This window comes from Phascolarctos cinereus, unplaced genomic scaffold (genome assembly GCF_003287225.1).
Source record: "Phascolarctos cinereus isolate Bilbo 61053 unplaced genomic scaffold, phaCin_HiC Scaffold_1;HRSCAF=81, whole genome shotgun sequence".
Taxonomy (NCBI): Eukaryota; Metazoa; Chordata; class Mammalia; order Diprotodontia; family Phascolarctidae; genus Phascolarctos; species Phascolarctos cinereus.
In genome coordinates, this window is record NW_027555514.1 from 95,084,102 (window position 1) to 95,104,451 (window position 20,350).

Below are 20,350 nucleotides of genomic sequence, written 5' to 3' on the forward strand. Positions count from 1 at the left end.
TTTTTTTTTTTTTTAGGCAATTGGGGTTAAGTGACTTGCCCCTGGTCACACAGCTAGTAAGTGTCAACCGTTTGGTCTGAGGCCAGATTTCAACTCAAGTCCTCCTGACTTCAGGGCCGGTGTTCTATCCACTATTTGGCATTTTCTTGACAAAAGTACTGGAACAATTTGTCATTTCCTTTTCAGCTCATTTTACCAATGAGGAAACTGAGGTAAGCAGAGTTAAGTGACTTGCCCAGGGTCACACAGCTGATGTCTGAGGGGGCAGGTAGGTGGCACAGTGGATGGGGCACTAGGCCTGGAGACAGGAAGACTCATTTCTTGAGTCTCAAATCTATCCTCAGACATATACAAGCTGTGTGACTCTGGACAAATCACTTAAGCCTATTTGTCTCAGTTCCTCATCTGTAAAATGAGCTGGAGAAGGAAATGGCAAACCACTCCAATATCTTTGCCTAGAAAATTCCAAATGGGGTCACAAAGAGTCTGACATACTGAAACAATTCAACAACAATAAATATTTAAGTTATAAAACTGAGTAACAAATACCTTATAAGTTACAAAAATTGGGTAATAAATACCTTGTAACTAATGTAACTTCTTAAAATATACTAAATAGAATGCATGCCCTTAAGGAAAGAATAATTTTATTGTGCTTCAAAATTCAAAAAGCAATGGAAACAAAATATTTAAAGATAAAAAAATATTTTAGGTAAGAAAAATCTCATATAAACATAAAAATATTTCAGATAAAACTCATTAATTTGACCTCCACCAATCAATTCTTGCTCCCAATATATCATCAAAAATTGTTTTCATCATGGTGCAATACAGCTTCTCTCTCACACTCAGAGCCATCTTTCTCCTATCCTATCCCTCCATTTTTATCTTTTCTGTATTTCAAATGTCCACTGCATTCATTTCTTCTTTCCCAGGGGTACCCAAATACCTTATTTTTTTTTCTTTTCAAATTAATAATTCATTTGAATGGACTTTGGCTATAGTAAAATTAGAAAAAGCACAATAATTTCCTTTCTACTTTTTGATTACCCTATCCTCCCCCCTGCTTTGTAAGTCTCTACTATGTGCTTTTTGAATCAAATCTCGATATTTACCTGTAGTCTAACCAAGTATTTTCTGTCATTTGCCAACCACCTGGAACATACCTCCATGTTCATTTTATTAGACAGTCAACCTTCCTTTCAACTTTTAGGATCACAACTGGACTCCCCCTTCTTTTATGAAATGTTCTTAAAAGTCAGCAGAACTCCTACACAACATAAACAATGATTACATGCCAGCTATCTTTCATTTACATGTACTTTAGTAGGTTCCTTTACTGACCTTTACAAATGTAATTGTAGCAATGTGGTATAGTATGTAGAACACTACACTTGGCATCAAGAAAATCTGGACTTAAGGCACAAATATATAAAGATAACAAAATTCCCAGCTCTCAAAGGAGAAGTAGGGCTGGGAACACAGAACAGGACATGTAATTGAATAAGAGTTATACAAGTTATTTGAAAAAGTATTGAATCAACACCTAGAGAATCAGGAAAAAACATCATAGAAGGATGAGAACCTGAGCTGAACTTTGCAGGAGGACAAGGATTTTCAGAAACAGGTATGAGAAGTGAATATATTACAGGCACAGGGGATGATGATTCCAAATGCATGGACATGGAAGGTGGAAAGCTGTCTGGGAAACAACAATCATTCTCTATGACCTCTGAAACATTCCTCATGTATACAAAGAGGTTGGACTAGACGACTCTGAGATCTTTTCCACCTCTAGATGTATGATCCTGTACTAGGTTTGAGTATAGCAGGTAGTAGTATTAAATAAGGCTTTGAACCTTGGAACGCCAGGGTTCAATGTCCTCCTCTGACACAGATCTGCTTGTTAGAACCTGCATAAGTCACTTGACGATTCTTGGCAGTTCTCTAAGATTGTATGTAGCAAGGAAGCAGATGATCAACACTTAACAGGATTTTCCTCACCAGGGAGTTCTCTAAACATGTGAAAAAACAATTCTAACCCCTATGCCCAAGCACATAGAGTTATTTTTTTAAAATGAACTGAAAATCAGTTTCTTATACAATCCTCTTTCTTGTTCTCCTTTGTATATTGAAATGTTTTTGATTGTTGATGATGGCTAAATATGCAATTAAAAGAAGATTTTTTTTAAAAAAATGCTGCGTTGTCCATACTTCCTCAATTTTCTTCTTTCTCCAATAATTACCTTGGCTCTAGAAGGCTTTTTAGTCTTTGAATTCCCTAATTCAATTGAATCCAAGGAACTGAGGGCATATTAACACCCTACTTATAATAATTATACTATTAAAATGTAAATATCCTTAGTAGTAAGCCAAAGATTTAGTGTAAGGAAGTCAATTCAAATCAATACCACAAACCTGGTGCTAGATACTGAAAGTTAAAATACAAAAAGCTAACAGTCTTTTCTCTCAAGGAGTTTATATTCCATTTGAGGATGTCCAGGCTTGGTGGAGAAGAAGGTACAGATAAACTGCTGAATACCATTATTTATTCATCTATATATTGATACTGCTGAAATCTAGTTCTTGGAACTTGTCTCAGTTGTAACATTTCTACAATAAACTGAAGGAGGTAGAGAAAGGGTGTTGAAGAGGAGTAGAAAAAGCAGAAGAGAGAGGGGCTCTGAAATGTATGAGGCAAGGAAAGGATGCAAATTTTGAAAGCCTGCACTAGTAAGGAAAATAAGCTTGCCGACTTTGGTCTTTGATTAGGACAAAGGATTTATTTAAAACAATGGAACTCCATAAAAATTTGTTTAATGAGCTTAATTTCTGGATCTAAAGGAGAACAATGATGAAACTTTCTCAGAAGACAACAAATATTTTAGCCGAGAGCAGATTTAGAGTCAGATAATCTGGATTTTAATCTCATTCTATAATTAACTACTGGTGAGACCTTGAACCTCACCTCTGTCAGCTGGCTCTATTTTGTCTTCTGTAAAGATATCAACTTGGGTTAAAGGAGCTCAAAGTTTCCTTTTGGTTTGAAACTCCATGATGTTATGAGGCAATACCTTGAGGAAAGAATTAGGAAAAAGAAGATTTACACAATTTACTTGACTGTAAAATTTTGAGGGCAGGGATGTTAAAACCTTTTTTCATCATTACAGCCAAAGCATCTTGCTTAATTCTATTCTCAAATACTTCTTTTATTTTCTTTTTGAGTACAGACTATTCAAAGGCCAGCACCCTCTTTGTCTATTTTTATCACAGAATGAACTATTTAAACAGACAAAGCTATTCCAGGAAAACAAGCTAATATGGCCCTATGGTTCAAAAACTGGGTCAGTAAATAAATTCACTAAAAACATATTTGATGATTTAGTTCCATCAACATTACTAACTCACTGAAAACAATATGCAAATTTGCATGTATATTTAGACACACATATAAATTCAAGTTGGATAAACAAATTTAGCTCATTTTCTTCCCTACTCATACACTTTCGCTATAGTAATTAAGATTCTTGCCATGCTGAATGTACATAGATGAGTTTGCCCATGACACACACCTATACATTTAATGCATGCACAAGATGACAATTCCAGAATTATATAAGTATACATGGAATTACAATTTAATTTCTGTATTTCTGAATAAATTACATTATTTCTCAAATCAAGAAAGGAAGAAAGCTACTTGTTTTCATTAGAAAATGGGAAAAATGCAACTTTTATGAGTCAAAAGAAAAAAATCTACAAGGCTTATTAAAAAAATTGATAGCCTAAAATCCAATTTACTCAACCCAAATCAATTATAAAAACCCAGAAAAAAATTCCAAAGGTTCAAAAATTTCACTCATTCTAATTAGTCCTAATGATAGCCCCATTCAAATTTCCCCCCTGGGAACTATAAAAAGTCTTCCAAAGAAAGTTTAAGCTGTATAATGAATGCTTTCTTATCTCTAAACAGGCAAACACTTTCTGTTGAGGTAAATGTATTCATCTTCACTGCACAATTCACTTCCTCTTTTCTGACCTTTTCTATTATGCATATAATTAGAAAACAAAAAAAGACCAAGGTTCTTCTGGTATTCCTTTGAGAACGGAAAACTCTGCTCCTTAAAAGGAGCCTATGTGATCAAAACAAATGAGAAAAGTGGGATGAGGAAAAAACAAACAAACAAAATTACTAAGGAGAGCAGAGACTGATTTAGAATCTATGTTGGGCATAAGCTTCTTTGCTGAGTTTTGTCCATTAATATTTTTTAGGATTACTGAAAGATCTCTACAATAAAAGATGGTTTGGTCAGGGGAATATCTTATCCATTATATCCTGTGGGAAAGGACATTTAAAAACATATACTCATGTGAAACATTGGCATGATTTTCCTTTTAATATTTACATAGTATGTTTTTCTTCCTGTTTCTTAAAAAGCTTCCAGTGGAATGGCTTGAAATGTTTATAACCTCAACCAAAAGCTTATTAAATTAACAACGGGAAAAAGAGGACTTTTTTTTTTAAGAGATGGGAAGATCAATTACAACTTAATAGTGTTTGACCAATCCACATTTAAAAAAAAATTACCAGGGGCAGCTAGGTGGCACAGTGGATACAGCACTGACCCTCAAGTCAGGAGAGCCTGAGTTCAAATCCAGCCTCAGACCAAACACTTGACACTTAGTAGCTATGTGACCCTGGGCAAGTCACTTAACCCCAATTGCCTAAAAAATAAATAAATAAATAAATAAATTACTAAAAAAAAAATTGCCAACATTTTACACAAATCTCCAACTGTTTTAATTTCTAATTATCCTTTTCCTCTAATGATAACTGAATAAATTGATATTCCATTGATGAAACAGAAGCTGAGACAGCTATTAGCACTAAATTAGTAATTTGCAGAAACACAACATCAAAGTGAGACTAAGGTAGCCAGGTGTTCCCATGTAAATAAATTCTATTCAGCGCTTATGTAAATCTGAAATCTAATTTGTTAATTTTCACATTCATTATCCCCACCTGTAAATTTTATAAATATAGTCTTTTCTTTTCTCTACATACTTTCAGAAGATTACATCAAATGTGGATGGAGCAAAAATTAGGAGTAAAAAAACCCAATGACGACACGCTCTATGTTTACAGAGTGTTAAAAAAAACATTTTCTCTCTCAACTAATATTCTTTTCTTGTTCTTTGTTATTTTTCTTTTTAATTGATGATTATTTTGAACTTAACAAAAACCAGTGGTCATAATCACTTCGAGACACAAAGAACAAGAAAGAAGATACTATATATAAAAAATAATGCTCATAGCCAATAACAGGAGCTAGGACTTTTGTAGTAGTTCAAGGATTGCAAAGTACTTCATTTATGACATCTTTTTTGATTCACACAACTCTGTGAGATAGGTGCTATTATTATTCCTATTTTATAAATGAGGAAACAGAGACAGAGAGGCTTTCGCAATACTAGTAAATCCTTGACAAAGGATTTGAACTCAGTTCTGGACTCCACACCCAACATTCCACCCACTGCACCATCTATTGGCTACGAATTACAAACTTCTGTTATATAGCTGTTGTTTTCATTACTATGTATATATATATATACATATATATATATATATATGTATATATATATATACATATATATGTATATACATATATATGTATATACATATATATGTATATATACATATACATATATATAAAGTTTTCAAATGCTCTATTTTTGTCTCCTGCACTTTTTGAGAATTAAAAAAAAGTTTCATTTATACTCTTTTTGTTTGTTTATGGATATCCACCCTACTAAGCTACTTTCTCTCCTCCTCCTCACCCAAGTACCTTTCCTTGTAGCAAATATGTATGACCCAGAAAAACAAATCCACATAATGGACATGTCTGAGCCCATATGTCTTAAGCTATATTTCTAGATCTTTATCTTTGGGCCAAGAGGTGGGGGGGCATGCTTTATTATCAGTCTTGTTCCTTTTCTTTGTAGGGGTTTACTTAATGCTATTTTCTTTTTTTTTTTTTAATGTTACTCATACTTCACAAAGACTCCCTTCACCATAAAATCCCCTGCCACCCACCACCGATCACTTTGTAACAAATAGCAGTCAAGAAAAACAAAAAAGAACAGATTGGCCGTGTCTGAACATGTAAGACTCATTCCACACCTATATCAAGAGGCACAAATCTTTTAATGTTATGATTGGATGCTGCATTGATCAGAGTTCTGAAGTGTTTCAATCTTGTTTTATTTTATATAATTGAGGTCATCATGTAAATTGTTCTCATGACTGCTGATTTCACACTACTCCAATCCATACAAAACTTCACAAAATTACTTGACCTCTTCGTATTTGTCATTTCTTGTGGAACAATAACATTCCACTTCATCCACAAAACACATTTTGTTTAGCCAGTCTTCAACCAGTAGGTATCCATACTCATTGCAGTTCTTTGATACCTTAAAAATATGCTTCGTATTAATAATAGTGACATTGCTGGATTAAAAGGTAAGAAAAACATAGCGATTTTTAAAAATGTAATTATAAATCATTTCCTATAATGATTAGGCCAATTCACAGTTGCATCAACAATGAACTAATGTACTTATCTTCTGAAAGTCTCAGAAACTTTACAATTTTTGTCACTTGTTATTTTTGCTAGTCTTATGAGTATAAGGAAAACCTCACAGGATTCAAAATCAGTTCTTTTATTATGAGCATCCCAACTACTACTTCAAAATGATAAAGTTGTAGAATTTGTGACTATGTCCTATTCCAGTTCAAGCTCAGCTATTTTCTTGCCTTTAGATATCCATATGGCCTCCATTTAATCATGCCCAGTTTATAAATTTTCATTGATCACAGTTGGCCATGGTTTACTGAGTTTTAATTGACTAATGGATTTAGTATACTGACAATATCTTTGGGGACACAGCTATTGGGTAAGGAAACCCAGGTTCTAGTCATAGTTTGGCTACTCTTTGAGACTCAGTATCTTAACTGGTAAAATGAGTACAACTTGGGATGGAAGTAGTATAGTGTAATGGAATGAGTGCCAGACTTGGAATCAGAGGACCTGGGTTTGAAATCTGTCCTACTACTGAAAATTGCATTAGAAAAACACTCACAAAGAAAAAAGAACAAGAATGATGATACATTTTTACTAGCTGTGAGATCTTCAGTAAGTCCCTTTTTCTCTTTGAGCTTTAATGTCTGCATCTAGTAAATAAGGGGGGTGAATTATCAATTTATCAATAAACATTTATTAAGCTACTACTAAGTGTCAGACACTGTGCTAAGTGCTAGGGCTATGAAAATTATGTGACCCATATTGTTCTCTTTTTATGATATTTCATAGGCCACTTTCATTTCTAAATTCTGTGATGCCAAGCTTCCTGCCTGGTCTAACATCATATGATTTGGAACTCCTAGCAGTGAACATTTGTAAATATGATAATTCTCTGTATATCTGAGTTATTATTATAATTTCACAAGATAGCTATGAAGAGCGTCACTGCCATCCCCTATGTGGATGATAGGAAAAAGGGAGCAAGGCTACTTCGGCAGAAAGAAGAGTAGAAGCTACTCAAAAAGAAATTATAGCTGTAAGGGATCCTATGAATCATGTGGAAAAGGAAACTGAGATATTTAGTGATGTGTCCAAGATCATATGGCTCATTTGTGGAAGAGTGGAATCCTAATCTCCTGACTACCACTCTAGTACTTTTTGACTTGGCAAGGTAATGCAGTAGAAAGAGGTCTGAATTTCTAATTGAGAGAATCCTGAGATTGGTTTGTGGCTCCATTTTCTATATGCATATGGAAATACATCACAGACAACAAATTTATGTCACTCACTTTTATTTAAAGAAACTATAACACTAAGTCAGGAGAGGAAAAATGGTAATGGGAAGAGAACGAAAGAGAGGTTGACGATGGTTATTAAAAAAAGGGACTTAAATCTCTTCAATTCAGATCTAACAGATAAACTACAGTTTTGAGATCATTCAGTACCAGTAATCAATGTAGAAGTGCATTTCTTTGGAGACAACGGGGAAAGGAGGATGAGAAAGAAGTTGAGACAGATCAATTTTGCATGTTTCTATTCTTTCAATTAATTGATGAAAAAGTGAATTAAGATAGCTGGTGGAGTTTACTTCTGTCCTAGGAGTCTCAGACAATTCAAATACACAGGGTTATCCATGCTTAAAACTGTGCTAAGATTTTGAACTACTAATACATGAAGACTCTTGACTCACTGGTGCCTATGAACCCTATTCTGATACATTTTCTAAAAATCATGTCAAATGTGAAGTCTTCAGTCTGTTCATATAGAAGTCACATAGCTCATGTTATAATTTTTGACACAAAGATCACACACTCTAGCAAAGGATTTTGGTCCCATATGTGCTTAAAGGCACTATAGAAATATAAGTGGGCATCAAGAGCTCAGTGTTAGGTACAACAAATTTAATGACTTCATGTCACACTATGAGAATATAGCACATAGTAGTCAGGGAGGACCAGTGCTATCACAAAACTTCAATGATGGCCTACTAACTAAAGAAGGAGAATGCTCATTAAACTAGTGAAAAAAGGTTAATTTGGTGTAGTATGAGTGACCATGGTGGTAAGATTAGAATTCAACTACTCAAATGTTGGTTTTTCAATTTCCTTGTAGCTGATCTCGTAGTTTAGTCTAGTCTTCATATTCCCTATTGATCTCTATTTGTATCAGGTCATTAAAAAGTCACAATGAAAAGACTGATCATGCTGTGCCTCAATCATCTCAAACATACAGCTATGCAGAAGGAATAGTAAGAAAGTTAACAGTCTATGTGAAGAGAAACTCGGACACTGATTCTGGAACCACTACAGAAGCCAAAAGGTGAACTTTCACTTCGTCTTACATAGATTCAGGCTTAAATTTAATTTCCTGACCAATTCCAAACCATACTGCCTCCACTGGAGCCATCATCCCCACCTCCTCACCATCAAAGCCTTGGATTCTTCCACTTGGAACCACCCTGTCCTATGATTGCTAAGCTTTTATCCTATTTTGCCTGTCTCCAGGTCTCTACTTGATATCCTGGACAAGACCAAACAATTCATGCTGCCTGAGACATTTTCACCCTCTTTGATTATCCAACTTCTCTTTACTGTTCAATAAATACATGGACGGATGGATGGACTGACAGATAAAGAAATGGGTGGATGGAGAGAGACAGATGATAAATATATTGATAGATAAATGGATGGATAGGTAGGGATAGACCAACAGATTGATAGATAGAGATTGATAGAACATTTATATTAAGCACTTATATTCCAGGTACAATGCTTGGAGCTAGGGATAAAAATACACAGAAGCAAGGTAGGTCCTGACAATTTTCATTTCTTAAGATTTGGCATTGAGGTTAAAAACAACATTCCAGGGGCAGCTAGGTGGCACAGTGGATAGAGCACTAGCCCTGAAGTCAGGAGGACCTGAGTTCAAATCCAGCCTCAGGCCAAACACTTGACACTTGCTAGCTGTGTAACCCTGGGCAAGTCATTTAACCCCAATTGCCTTAAAAAAACAGAAACAAAAAACAAAACAAGAAACAAAACCAAACTCCAGCATTCCAAATATGGTCAGACCAGGATGGCAGATACATCAGTTCTCTCATTCTAGATAACTTTTTTTTTAAAATAATCTAGTGTAGGGTTATATTTGAGACAGTGATACATAAAGTAAAGAGGGCTAACTTTAGATTCAGAGAGCCCTGGATTAAGTCTTAGCTCTGAGCTGTGTAACCATAGACAAGGTTCTCAACTTCTTGGAGCCCCAAACTATATGTAGTAGTATATGTTAAAAAATAAAATGAAAAGATGAAACTCAACAGCTTCTAAGACCCTTTCAACTCTTAAAAAACTTAGAGATGAATGTGTAATCCTTATCAGTGATGTGAGTATTCATAATGGGAAATATCTACCTCAAGGAATTTCAATAATTAAATTAAACAAATGCTAACAAACAAACAAAGCATTCCCTTGCATTTTTTTAACCTGTAGGCCCTTAAAATACTGAGGTCTATGGCTAGTTAACAATGTTAACTGGTAATGATTCTTGAGTCCTATAGAGGTACACTTGAATGCAAGGGGAAGGCCTTATATTTATTCATCTTAAATTTAATTTCATTAGATTAAGTCCATCATTGCATGTTGAGAACAGCTTAGAAACCAATCCTCTCCCTCCTCTCTCTCTCTCTCTCTCTCTCTCTCTCTCTCTCTCTCTCTTTCTGTGATTATTTATCTGACATCTATTACTAAGATTTAAAGCATAATATTTTCTATCATATTCACTCCTTTACCTTCCAAACAGCAGATGAGGCCAGTTCTTAACATGACATCCATATGAATACAGAACTCATAGAAGAAGAAGCTATAACAGGATTCAAATCTATTCTTAAGAAAGAGTACATTTCTGTAACATGATTTATAACACTGATTTCCATATATATTTTATGATTCCCCTGATAAGGTATATTGAGGTAAAAGCAAACTCGAAATAGCTGGGTTTTTTTTACCCCTTTATACTTTATGCATTGTTACCTTAAACACTGAACATTTTATTTTTCTTGCATTATAATAGCATTAATACTAATAAGAATAATAACTGTAAATATTTACTAATTATCTTCTATGTATAAGGCACTATGCAATGTCCTGGGAATACAATCTTAAAAATGACATTGTCTCTGCCATCAAGGAACTTGAATACTTATATTTATATTTCACTTTAAGGCTACTTTTATCACATCATATATCAGAAAACTAAGACTCTACACCTTTGTTAAAATACCCTTTACTGGACAACCTTAGTTTCCTGGTCTTCTCCTTATTTCTAACCCTCCCCCTATGTTTGTCTCTGGTAGAACCAATCAAAATCCCTTATGTATGCTCACTTCCTTCTCAAGCCAGCTATTGCTAAAGTGATTCCACAAAACTGGAATCCTCATTCTTATCAAGATCTCCTTCTTCCATTATTTATACAGCTTCTGTTGTTTCCTCTTCCACAAAGCCTCCCCAGGGATATCAGAGAAGAGCTTATTTTATTCTTCATCCAGAGATGCCAAGAGCATTTCCTTATTCCAATTGTATCTATCTTCTTTTTACATAATTGTTTGAATGTTGTAGTCCCCATCAATTTTGAACTCCTAGAGGGCAGGGAATATTTTCTGCCTTTCTTTGTATTTCTCTTACTTTGCATAGTGCCTGGCACATAGTAGGCATTTAATAAAAACACTTGACTTGAGTTTCAGATCATTAAAAATAAATACAATTACTTTTATCAGAGTGGATTTGTTCAGTATTGAATATTTCTAGTTTATGTTATTTCATGTGTACCTACCAATATCCACAACAGATTCTAAACTCTTAGAGTTTGGCAGGGTTCAAAACCATGTTCCAGTTTCTTGGAATGCCCCAGTAAAGAACATTCCAATTTTATGGAATCACTTTAACAATAGCTGACTTGATAATGAAATGGGCATACATAGGGAATTTTGAGTGGTTTTACTTGAGAGAAGCACAGGGAGAGGGTTAGAAATCATGAGATGTTAAGGCAAGTGAGGTAGTCCAGTGAAGGACATTTTAACAATGGCATAGAACAGAGAAAAAAATCTGTTCAAAACCATATACAGTTAGATAAATAAAACTGCTTTTGTTTTGCATGACAAGCCACTAGAGTTTTCATAATTGTATTTGTGTACATATGAGAGCTGAATGTTAGCACACGATGAGAGGTAGTGCAGTGTTATAGAGAGATGAAACCTCTGAAAAATCTTAAAGCTCATGTTTGTTAGTATAATCACAATATTTAGATAATTTTGAAAACTTGCTTTAGTAAATTTGAATTCAATTAAAAAATTAACTAACAGTTATTGTAGTCACTACACTAGTTGTTACAGTGTAATACACTATACTAGGTACTTGGGACACAAAGACAAAAATTAAATAGTCCCTGCCCTTAAGGAGCTTACATTACACTGGGGGAAATAAAGTGTTTTACATAATAAACTGGAGGTACAAAACAAGTAACAGAAAGTGACTTCAAAGGAGACAGAATCTGAAAAAGTGTTTTTTTAATTGTCCATTATTTCCAGGAAGTAAAATAACTGTGGGATATTAGACGAATGCGTGTGTGTGTGTGTGTGTGTGTGTGTGTGTGTGTGTGTGTGTGTGTGTATGTTGTATTCAACTCTTATGTATCAATATGGTCCCTTTCTAATAGTTCAATATCTTACTAATTTTCAAATCACAGGAGGATCTTTTACATTTTTGGAATATGAACATATTTAAGCTTCTACATATTTCACCAGCTAGGAAAATTTCCAAATTGTTTTTTGTACTTAAATAAAAACATTCATTTATCAAGTTCAATGATCTTTCTTTTATGCTTAAAGAAATCTCACTTATGTCACATTTTTAACAACTTAGCCTACAATTCTGCTGGTTCATAAAATTCATTTTTATTATCTTTTCTAACAATGAACATGTCTTGCCCTTCACAGAGGACAGTACCTATACAATTGCATGCAACCTGAAAGAAATGTACTCCTTCCATTTCCTTAATGTTGTTGTTTCAATGTATATCTTAATGAAGTTTCACCCATTAAATGCAGCAAGGTTTAAAATAATAGTAAACTATTTGAAAATGTTTCTTCATTACTTGCCTGATCAATCTTTAAGCCATATTTACATAAGGTAAATGTTTACAAGTTATCCTATGTTATTGGGCTCTGTTGTAAAGTCAGGGAGGGTGTTAAAAAGTCAGAATAGACTGAATTTTATCTTTGTTGTGGAGTTGTCACTGTTTGGCCCAGATGTAGGGTCAAATTCTCTTATTAACACTTGTCATTTTTACTCTAATTTGAATGAAGTTATATCTGAAGAGTAGTTACTTAGTGAATATAATAATAATTACCTTAATTTTTCCATGAATACTTTTAATAATTTATATAAGCATCATAATTGGAAACACCTTGGCCTCTTTGCAATGGGTAGTCCAAGAAAGGGAGTTATATGCTACACATTTGATTAGAGAAAGGAAGGAGAGAATAAGTGAAGGGAATCACTTCTTTTTAGCATTTACTGAGTGGGCAGATTTTTCTCCTTTAGTGACCAGAAAGTAGATTCCTTCCTCATCCCAAAGTGCGAAGTCATTCAGCACTGAGCCAGAACATTTAGCCCACTAGAAAGTCTTAGATACGTTTTCTCCGTAAGGGGCCTACCTCCCAGGATATCACATATGGCACATAAAAGGGCCTACCACCAAAGTATTCTCCATGGGGTTTATGCTACACAAAGCCAACGTGTATGATATATAAGTCAATAATGAAATGTCCAACAGCAGGCAGTTTCTGTTGGGAAGATGCTACCTAGATCAAGCTTGGCTGTTCTGACCTTGGAGTCAAAAAAACTGGGTTGAAGTCCCACTTCATATTTATTTTCCAAGTGATTGTGGGCAAGTCATGAAACCTTTCAGAGATTCATTTTCCTCATTTTATCAAAGAGAGATAGTATTAATTGCACAATCTACCTCATAGATTTGCTGCTAAGAAAGTGCATTGTAAATCCTAAAGCATCCTTAAAAAAAGACAAATTGTAATTATCACTGAATGAAGCTATGAAAGCTTGGTTAACACTACTGTGGAGGGGTCTGATTTTGAGGCTGTTGATCTTCCCCTTTTAGTTTCTATTCAGGTAGAAAAACTAAAAAAAAAAACCAACCTATTTAGACATAAAGGAGGATGATCTGGAAAGTCAAACAAAGGTCTAAGCATAGCAGAAATTATAGGAGATAGAATTCCTTCCTGGGGAAAGATATATGACCTTTAGGTGTGATGGATTGGGACTTTAACTATAAGTGAAGCCAGAGACAAGTTACTGACTAATCTAGGGCTTTGAATACCAAATTATTCAAATGAAAGAAGAAAATACAAAGGATGGTAAGGCTGTGCTTTTATTGATAACTATGAGCTTATAGGTAATTAGCATACTTGGAGTAGAGTTAAAGAAAAAACTATGGGCACTGAGGGACACGAGAAGAAGCAGCAGGTACTTTGAACACTAACCTGTTCTGAAGTTCTAAAGTCATGCCTTGAGAGGATTAATTTAAGATGATTACAAAAACCTTAAAAATAAAAATAAAATGGGTTTCCCCCAACCCTGGAGCAAACCAGGGGTAGATTAAGTAATAAATAATAATTGCTAAGAATGTATGAGAGAGGTTTCAAATTATATCTATTTTTTGTTTTTTTTTTTTAGTAATGATTGCATCAGGCCTCAGAGCCTTCTATTTGAGATCCACAGCCACATAAGAGTTAGACCTCACAGTCTACAGAGGAAAACAAAAAAAAAGTGAACAAATGAGCATCTATTATCCAGGATAGGATGCACAATCAAATGATTAGCATCTTAAGCTAGTACAATAAATATATTTCTTTCATATACTAAAGAAAGACAGTGATCTGTATGCTAAGTTGTATAACAAAAAACAAAATATAATAGATTGCTTTTGGAATATTGGTTATTGGTTTCAATAATCTCAAATATCCCTGGAGCAAAAATCTATCTCTTTAATCAGACATAACATTTCAATGATGCAACATGGCTGAAAATTATAAAAGATCACAATATGTTAGGAATAAAAATTGTAGTTGATCTATAGGACATTAGAGAGATGTGTGCTTACCATAAGTAAAGTGGAGAATATAACCCATGTGAGTATACAATCAACAAATGGGAACAAAAGATATAATATAGAAGATGATGAAATCTTAGAATTAGAAGGGACATGATTTATATTTAGAAAGATTTCAGATTTAGAAAGGACATAGAGCCCAATCCAAATCTGTATAAAATCCAATTTTGACATATTCAATAAATTACTGTCCACTCTTTACTTGAAGACCTCCAGTAATGACAAAACACTACTTCCTAAAGCAGTCTATCCCACACTAGAGCAGCTATAAATCCTTTGTTAAAGTTTGGAAGCAGTACAACAAATATAATCTTTCCTCCATGGGACAAACTCTCAAATACTTAAATAAACATCATTTCCCTAGTCTCCCTCAAACATCCTTACTTCCTTCAACCACTTTCCATGACAGGATCTTGAGGCCTTTTGCCATCTTGAATGCACTCCTTTGAGTTCCTTTTGGCTTATTATCATCATCTTTCCTACCACATGATATAGAGAACAGAACAATGCACAACAAATACAGTCTTACCAAGATAGAATACAGTGAGAGTATACCTTCCATGATGCTAGAAACCATGCCTCTCAATGGTGACTAAGATTAAATTAGCTTTCTTGGTTACCATGCACTTGGTTGATTTATTGAACTTATAGTACACTAAAATCTCATACAGAACTTTTCCCAAGGAACTATTGACTAGACATTCCAGGCCCAGATACTTATGAGGCTGATTTTCTGAACCTGAAGGTAAAATTTCACAGTTATCATTCTTAAATTTCACCTTATTAGATTTGACCTACTATTTTATCCTGTCATACAATTTGTTAGTCATTCTTTCCAACTTTATATCATCTTCAGATTTGATAAGCATGGCATTGATGCTTTCATTCAAGACAATGATACAGCAATTAAACAGCACAGAGCTGGCACAAATCTTATAGAAATCTCTGTAGCTCTCTTGTGATTGAAAAGCTCATGCCAAATCTACAAAACAGATAATTTTGGATGAGCTACTTCAACTCTGAACTTCAACTTAACAGTAATTATTATTTATGTTGTAGTTAAAGCTTTGTAGATCTCATCTGGACCTCACAACAATCTTGTGAAAGCCAATCTAGGTATTATTATATCAATTTTTACAGATGAGGAAACTGAGGTCATGTGACTTGCTAAGGTCATATTTAGTGAGCATAAGAGAATTTTTGAGCCCCAAATCCAGAGCTCCTGGCATTATATCACTATGTTAATTGTAAAATAGGAAGTTAACACATTCCTTGTTGATGGGAAGATATAGTGAGGTTATTAATGTACATATATCTTGAAAAGTTAAAATTGCCATAAAATATAAATATTATGTGGATCAGCAATGGCTAATCTTATATCTAGGATGATTTGGGCAGAATCTTTTCTTCTAGATGGCAAGATTAAATGTTTTGATGAAACACTTCACAGAGAACATCTTGTTCATACACGAGGAAATATATAGGCAAAAGTTAATTCCTTCTCAAGCTGTTTCTTTGCAATCCTATAGATACAGTGTGGGCAACTCTGAATTCACAGTAGTAGCAAGGGAAAGAGATGGATGATCTCAGCAGCATTATGATTTTGTTCCCAAGGAAGGGCAAAGATAATGGAAACAACCAATAAAGAGTTGTAGAAAAATGAGCATGATGCTGCTGCAGTGAAAACTATCACCCTGCTCTGCATGGAGCATGTCAATATTTGGCTATTTATTCAGTGGCTTTGGCTTGATTTAGACATTTTACATAAATAGCTATAGCTATCTATAGTATGTGAGACTATCACATGTGGGATACAGTGTGACACAGGATCTTGTCTTAGGTAAAGGCAGAATATAAGTTCATCTTGGGTTTGCCAAAAGTTTAATGGGTTCAGTAAAGTCTGGGATTTTCAAAAGGCTAAAGAATTTGATTCAGAGTGAAGGAGCTCCAGAAAAGCTATAGTAGTCTTGAGAAGATAATAGCTCTCCTAAAAATCTGGCCATCTCTTTCCCATCATTGGTACTTGAGTTGATCTATCCTGGCATCCACATAAACTAAAATAAAGATGGAAAGGAATGACTGTATGGGATTCCCATTTCATCAGGACCACTTCTCCCTCTTACCTGATTCAAATTCAGTAAATGAAATATAACTAAAGATATTTAAAAATGAATATGAGACATGACCATTATCAAAAGTGTTGTCAGATTCTCAGTCTTAATCCAAGTGTACCTGAATGGTTATGTATATAAGTATATGGTCAAATCAGTCATAACTGGTAGACACATTTAAAAAATAAAAATCCCTACTGCTTCTATATCCAGATCAAAAGACCAAGCTCTCCTACATAGAGGGGCATTCTTTGTAAATAATATTTTAATGCTTTTAAGATGTTTCTTGCCAGCAAACAGAAATCACAATGGTCTTTGAGACAGTAACCTAAGTAAGAGCCAAATTCATTTAATGTTCAACTGCCAGTCTGATGAAATGCTAGTATTTCACGTAATTTTATACTGCCCGTATGGTGTCTCAGTACTAAAGATGATTTTACCTTGTTTGATTAACAATACTACTGCAGCAAGTATAACATGGCATGAGCATAATCGTGCCAGATCAACTATTTTCACAGGGGAATGAAGTAACAGCCTGCTGTGATAGAAAAAGAAATGCTTATTTCTCTCCTATTTAAGCAGAAAATCTATCTTTCTGCTAAAAGGTATACAATGATAATTTTTACTTGATTCTTCATGTTTAAGACTCAAGTTATGTGATAAAGAGTATGAGAAACATCTAATGGGCCAATGAAAGTAAGTATTTCCAGAAATCTAATGAAAGTTTTCCTTAGACATATTACAGGTGCTGAAAGGATTACTTTCCCAAAATAGAAAATATGCCAGAATGTGGCTCTAGAGAAACAGTCTTTATATAATTTGGTATAAAGTAAGTCCATCACAGGACTAAGCCCCTCAAGGTGCAACAAAGGCCGCGTTATTAGTTGGAATGACATAGAAGACTTGTAACAAAGTATTAAACACCTTGAGGATAGCAAAAATCTACTCTGTCCAGAATGAGTCACAATTTATTTTAAAAATTAGTATGAGAAATATCCAAACAGGCCCACTATCAAAGAACATAGGACTTTTAAAAATTATTAAGCTGTCTCATCTATATGAAATTTTAGAGAAAAAAAATCTGTTCCCTATTACCATCTGGTTGACAGATAACAACAGGTATGATGAAACACCATTCAAATAACTCCTCGATGATTCAATGAAATGTTGCATTTGGCAATGGGTTAAATAATTAGATAAAAACAAGCTAATTTTTTTACCTCCTAAGAAATACTTTTCCCCTGTTTTAACTTGAAGAGGGCTGTTAGTTCGAACTGCTGATGCTTCATCACCATCAATGGTGAGAACAGCGAAATTTTCCTTGGCTAGGAAACGAACTTCATGCCATTGTCCATCGTTTAGGCCAGAACCTAGCAGCAAAATGAAAGAAAAAGAAAATAATATTTTTAGATATTTTGTTAAGAAAATACTTTCTTAGTTACTATTTTGTTAAAGTATATAAAGTAACTTATTTTCTAATAAAACACAATGGTTCAGATTTTTAAGCTTTCATATGCATATGTACTTCATATTTTGTTCGCATTTGTTGAGTGTAACAAAGAGTAAAATGATAATGGTAAAATTTTTAAAAAAAGAGATAGTATCTTTACTTAGAATGTTATATTACAGTTTTTTAACAGAAAAACCTAGACCCAAAGTAAAAAAAAAACAGAAAATGAAAACTAGTAGGCTTTGATCTCATTCAAATTCCATCAGTTTTTCCTCTGTGTGTGGATAGCATTTTTCATCATGAGTCCTTTGGAATTGTCTGGATAACTGAATTGTTGAGAATAGCTAAGTCATTCACAAGTGATCATCATATAATATCACTATTACTGTAGACAGTATTCTTGTTTCTGCTCATTTCGCTTTGCATCAGTTCTTACAAGACTTTCCAGGTTTTTCTACAATCCTGTTCATCATTTCTCATATAATAGTAATATTCCCTTATAATCATATACTCAGCAATTCTACAATTGATAGGCATCTCTTTAATTTCCAATTCTTTTTCACCACAAAGAGTGGCTATAAATATTTTTGTACAAATGAGTCCTTCCCACCCCCAACACACATACTACCCCTTTTCTCTCTTTGGGATATAGACCTAGTAGTGGCATTGCTAAGTGAAAGGGTCTATAGTTTTATGGCCTTTTGGGCATAGCTCCAAATTGCTCTTCAGAATGGTTGGATAAGTTCACAACTGCACCAACAATGCATTAATGTTCCAGTTTTTCCACATCCCCTTCAATATTTATTATTTTCATTTTCTGTCATATTAGCCAATCTGATAGGTGTGAGGTGGTACATCAGAGGTGTTTTAATTTACATTTCTCTAAGCAACAATGATTTAGAGTATTTTAAAAGTGGATGTTAAAGTTAAAAACCTTGATTCTGCTAAATCTATATTTTAGGCAGTATTTGGCATATATAATATAAATTAAACCTTCAGGGTAAATGAGAGTATAAGTAAAACAGAAATGAACTTCGAGCAGAAATTCTCTTGAGCTTAGAAGACAAAGATTAGTGAAATGTCAACCAATATTTACTGACATTATAATGACATATGATTAAAATTAATCATGATGGATATATTTTGTCATTTAAACATATACTCATATAATAAATCAGTATTCTAAGTTATTGCAGTTTGTTTCCTTTATTACGGTATATCTTTATTATTATTATTATCATTAGTTTTCTTTATTTCCTTTATAATTAAATCAGAAATATAAAATGAAAGGGGAAACTAATATTTCTAGTAAATAGACCATTTCACTTTTCTAGCAATAACCTCTAGCAGTCATTACTTAATAACCTCAGGTTGCATGTCGGCAAATATTCTCAAGGTACTAGATTGAAAGAAAATATCTAAAATTATTTTTTAAAACACGTTACATTTTTAAGAACCAAATTCTGTGTAATTGAACTAAAAAAAATTGAGGAACTGGTGAGGACATCTAGATATAAGGGAAAAGCCTTAACAACAACACAAAACCCGGTAGAAGCACGATGTGTTTGTTTGTAATAGGTATTAGGAAAGCATGGATGGTAATCAATCAGAGATCAGCAAAGCATTTGCCAAGTGGCAATGGAAGCCCAGTTGAAGACAAGGTGAAATAAGTTCTTCAGGGATTATGTGTACATGGTTCTTTATATTCCTTCTAAGAAATTATCAGTTGTAATTAGGAGGACTTGTTGAAGTAGAAGTGGTAAAATGGCAGGAGAAACCAGTGAGGGAAAAGAACAGGTTTCATAGCTGTGTGACCCTAGGCAAGTCATTTAACACCAATTGCCTAAAAAAAAAAATAAAATAAAAAGAAAGGAAAAAGAAGAGTAGGTTTTATGAGTAAAAAGTTGACAATAGATAAAATAAATTCAAAGAATAATAATAGTTTACTTTTAATATTATAAGAGCTTTTTATTTATCTATAGAATTTTATGTTCCTTGCAGAAGAAAATTAAATCACTTTCATCACT

General features: G+C 33.9%; 1 protein-coding gene across 1 annotated transcript in view; it reads right to left on the reverse strand.

Annotated features, from left to right (window-relative positions):
• The window catches only part of CNTNAP2 (contactin associated protein 2), a 1,976,042-nt gene that overhangs the window by 1,210,875 nt on the left and 744,817 nt on the right, over positions 1 to 20,350 (reverse strand). Inside the window, exon 8 of the mRNA XM_078153085.1 lies at positions 18,094 to 18,243. Within this exon, the coding sequence (XP_078009211.1) occupies positions 18,094 to 18,243 (150 nt within the window). The remainder of the gene's footprint in view (positions 1 to 18,093; positions 18,244 to 20,350) is intronic.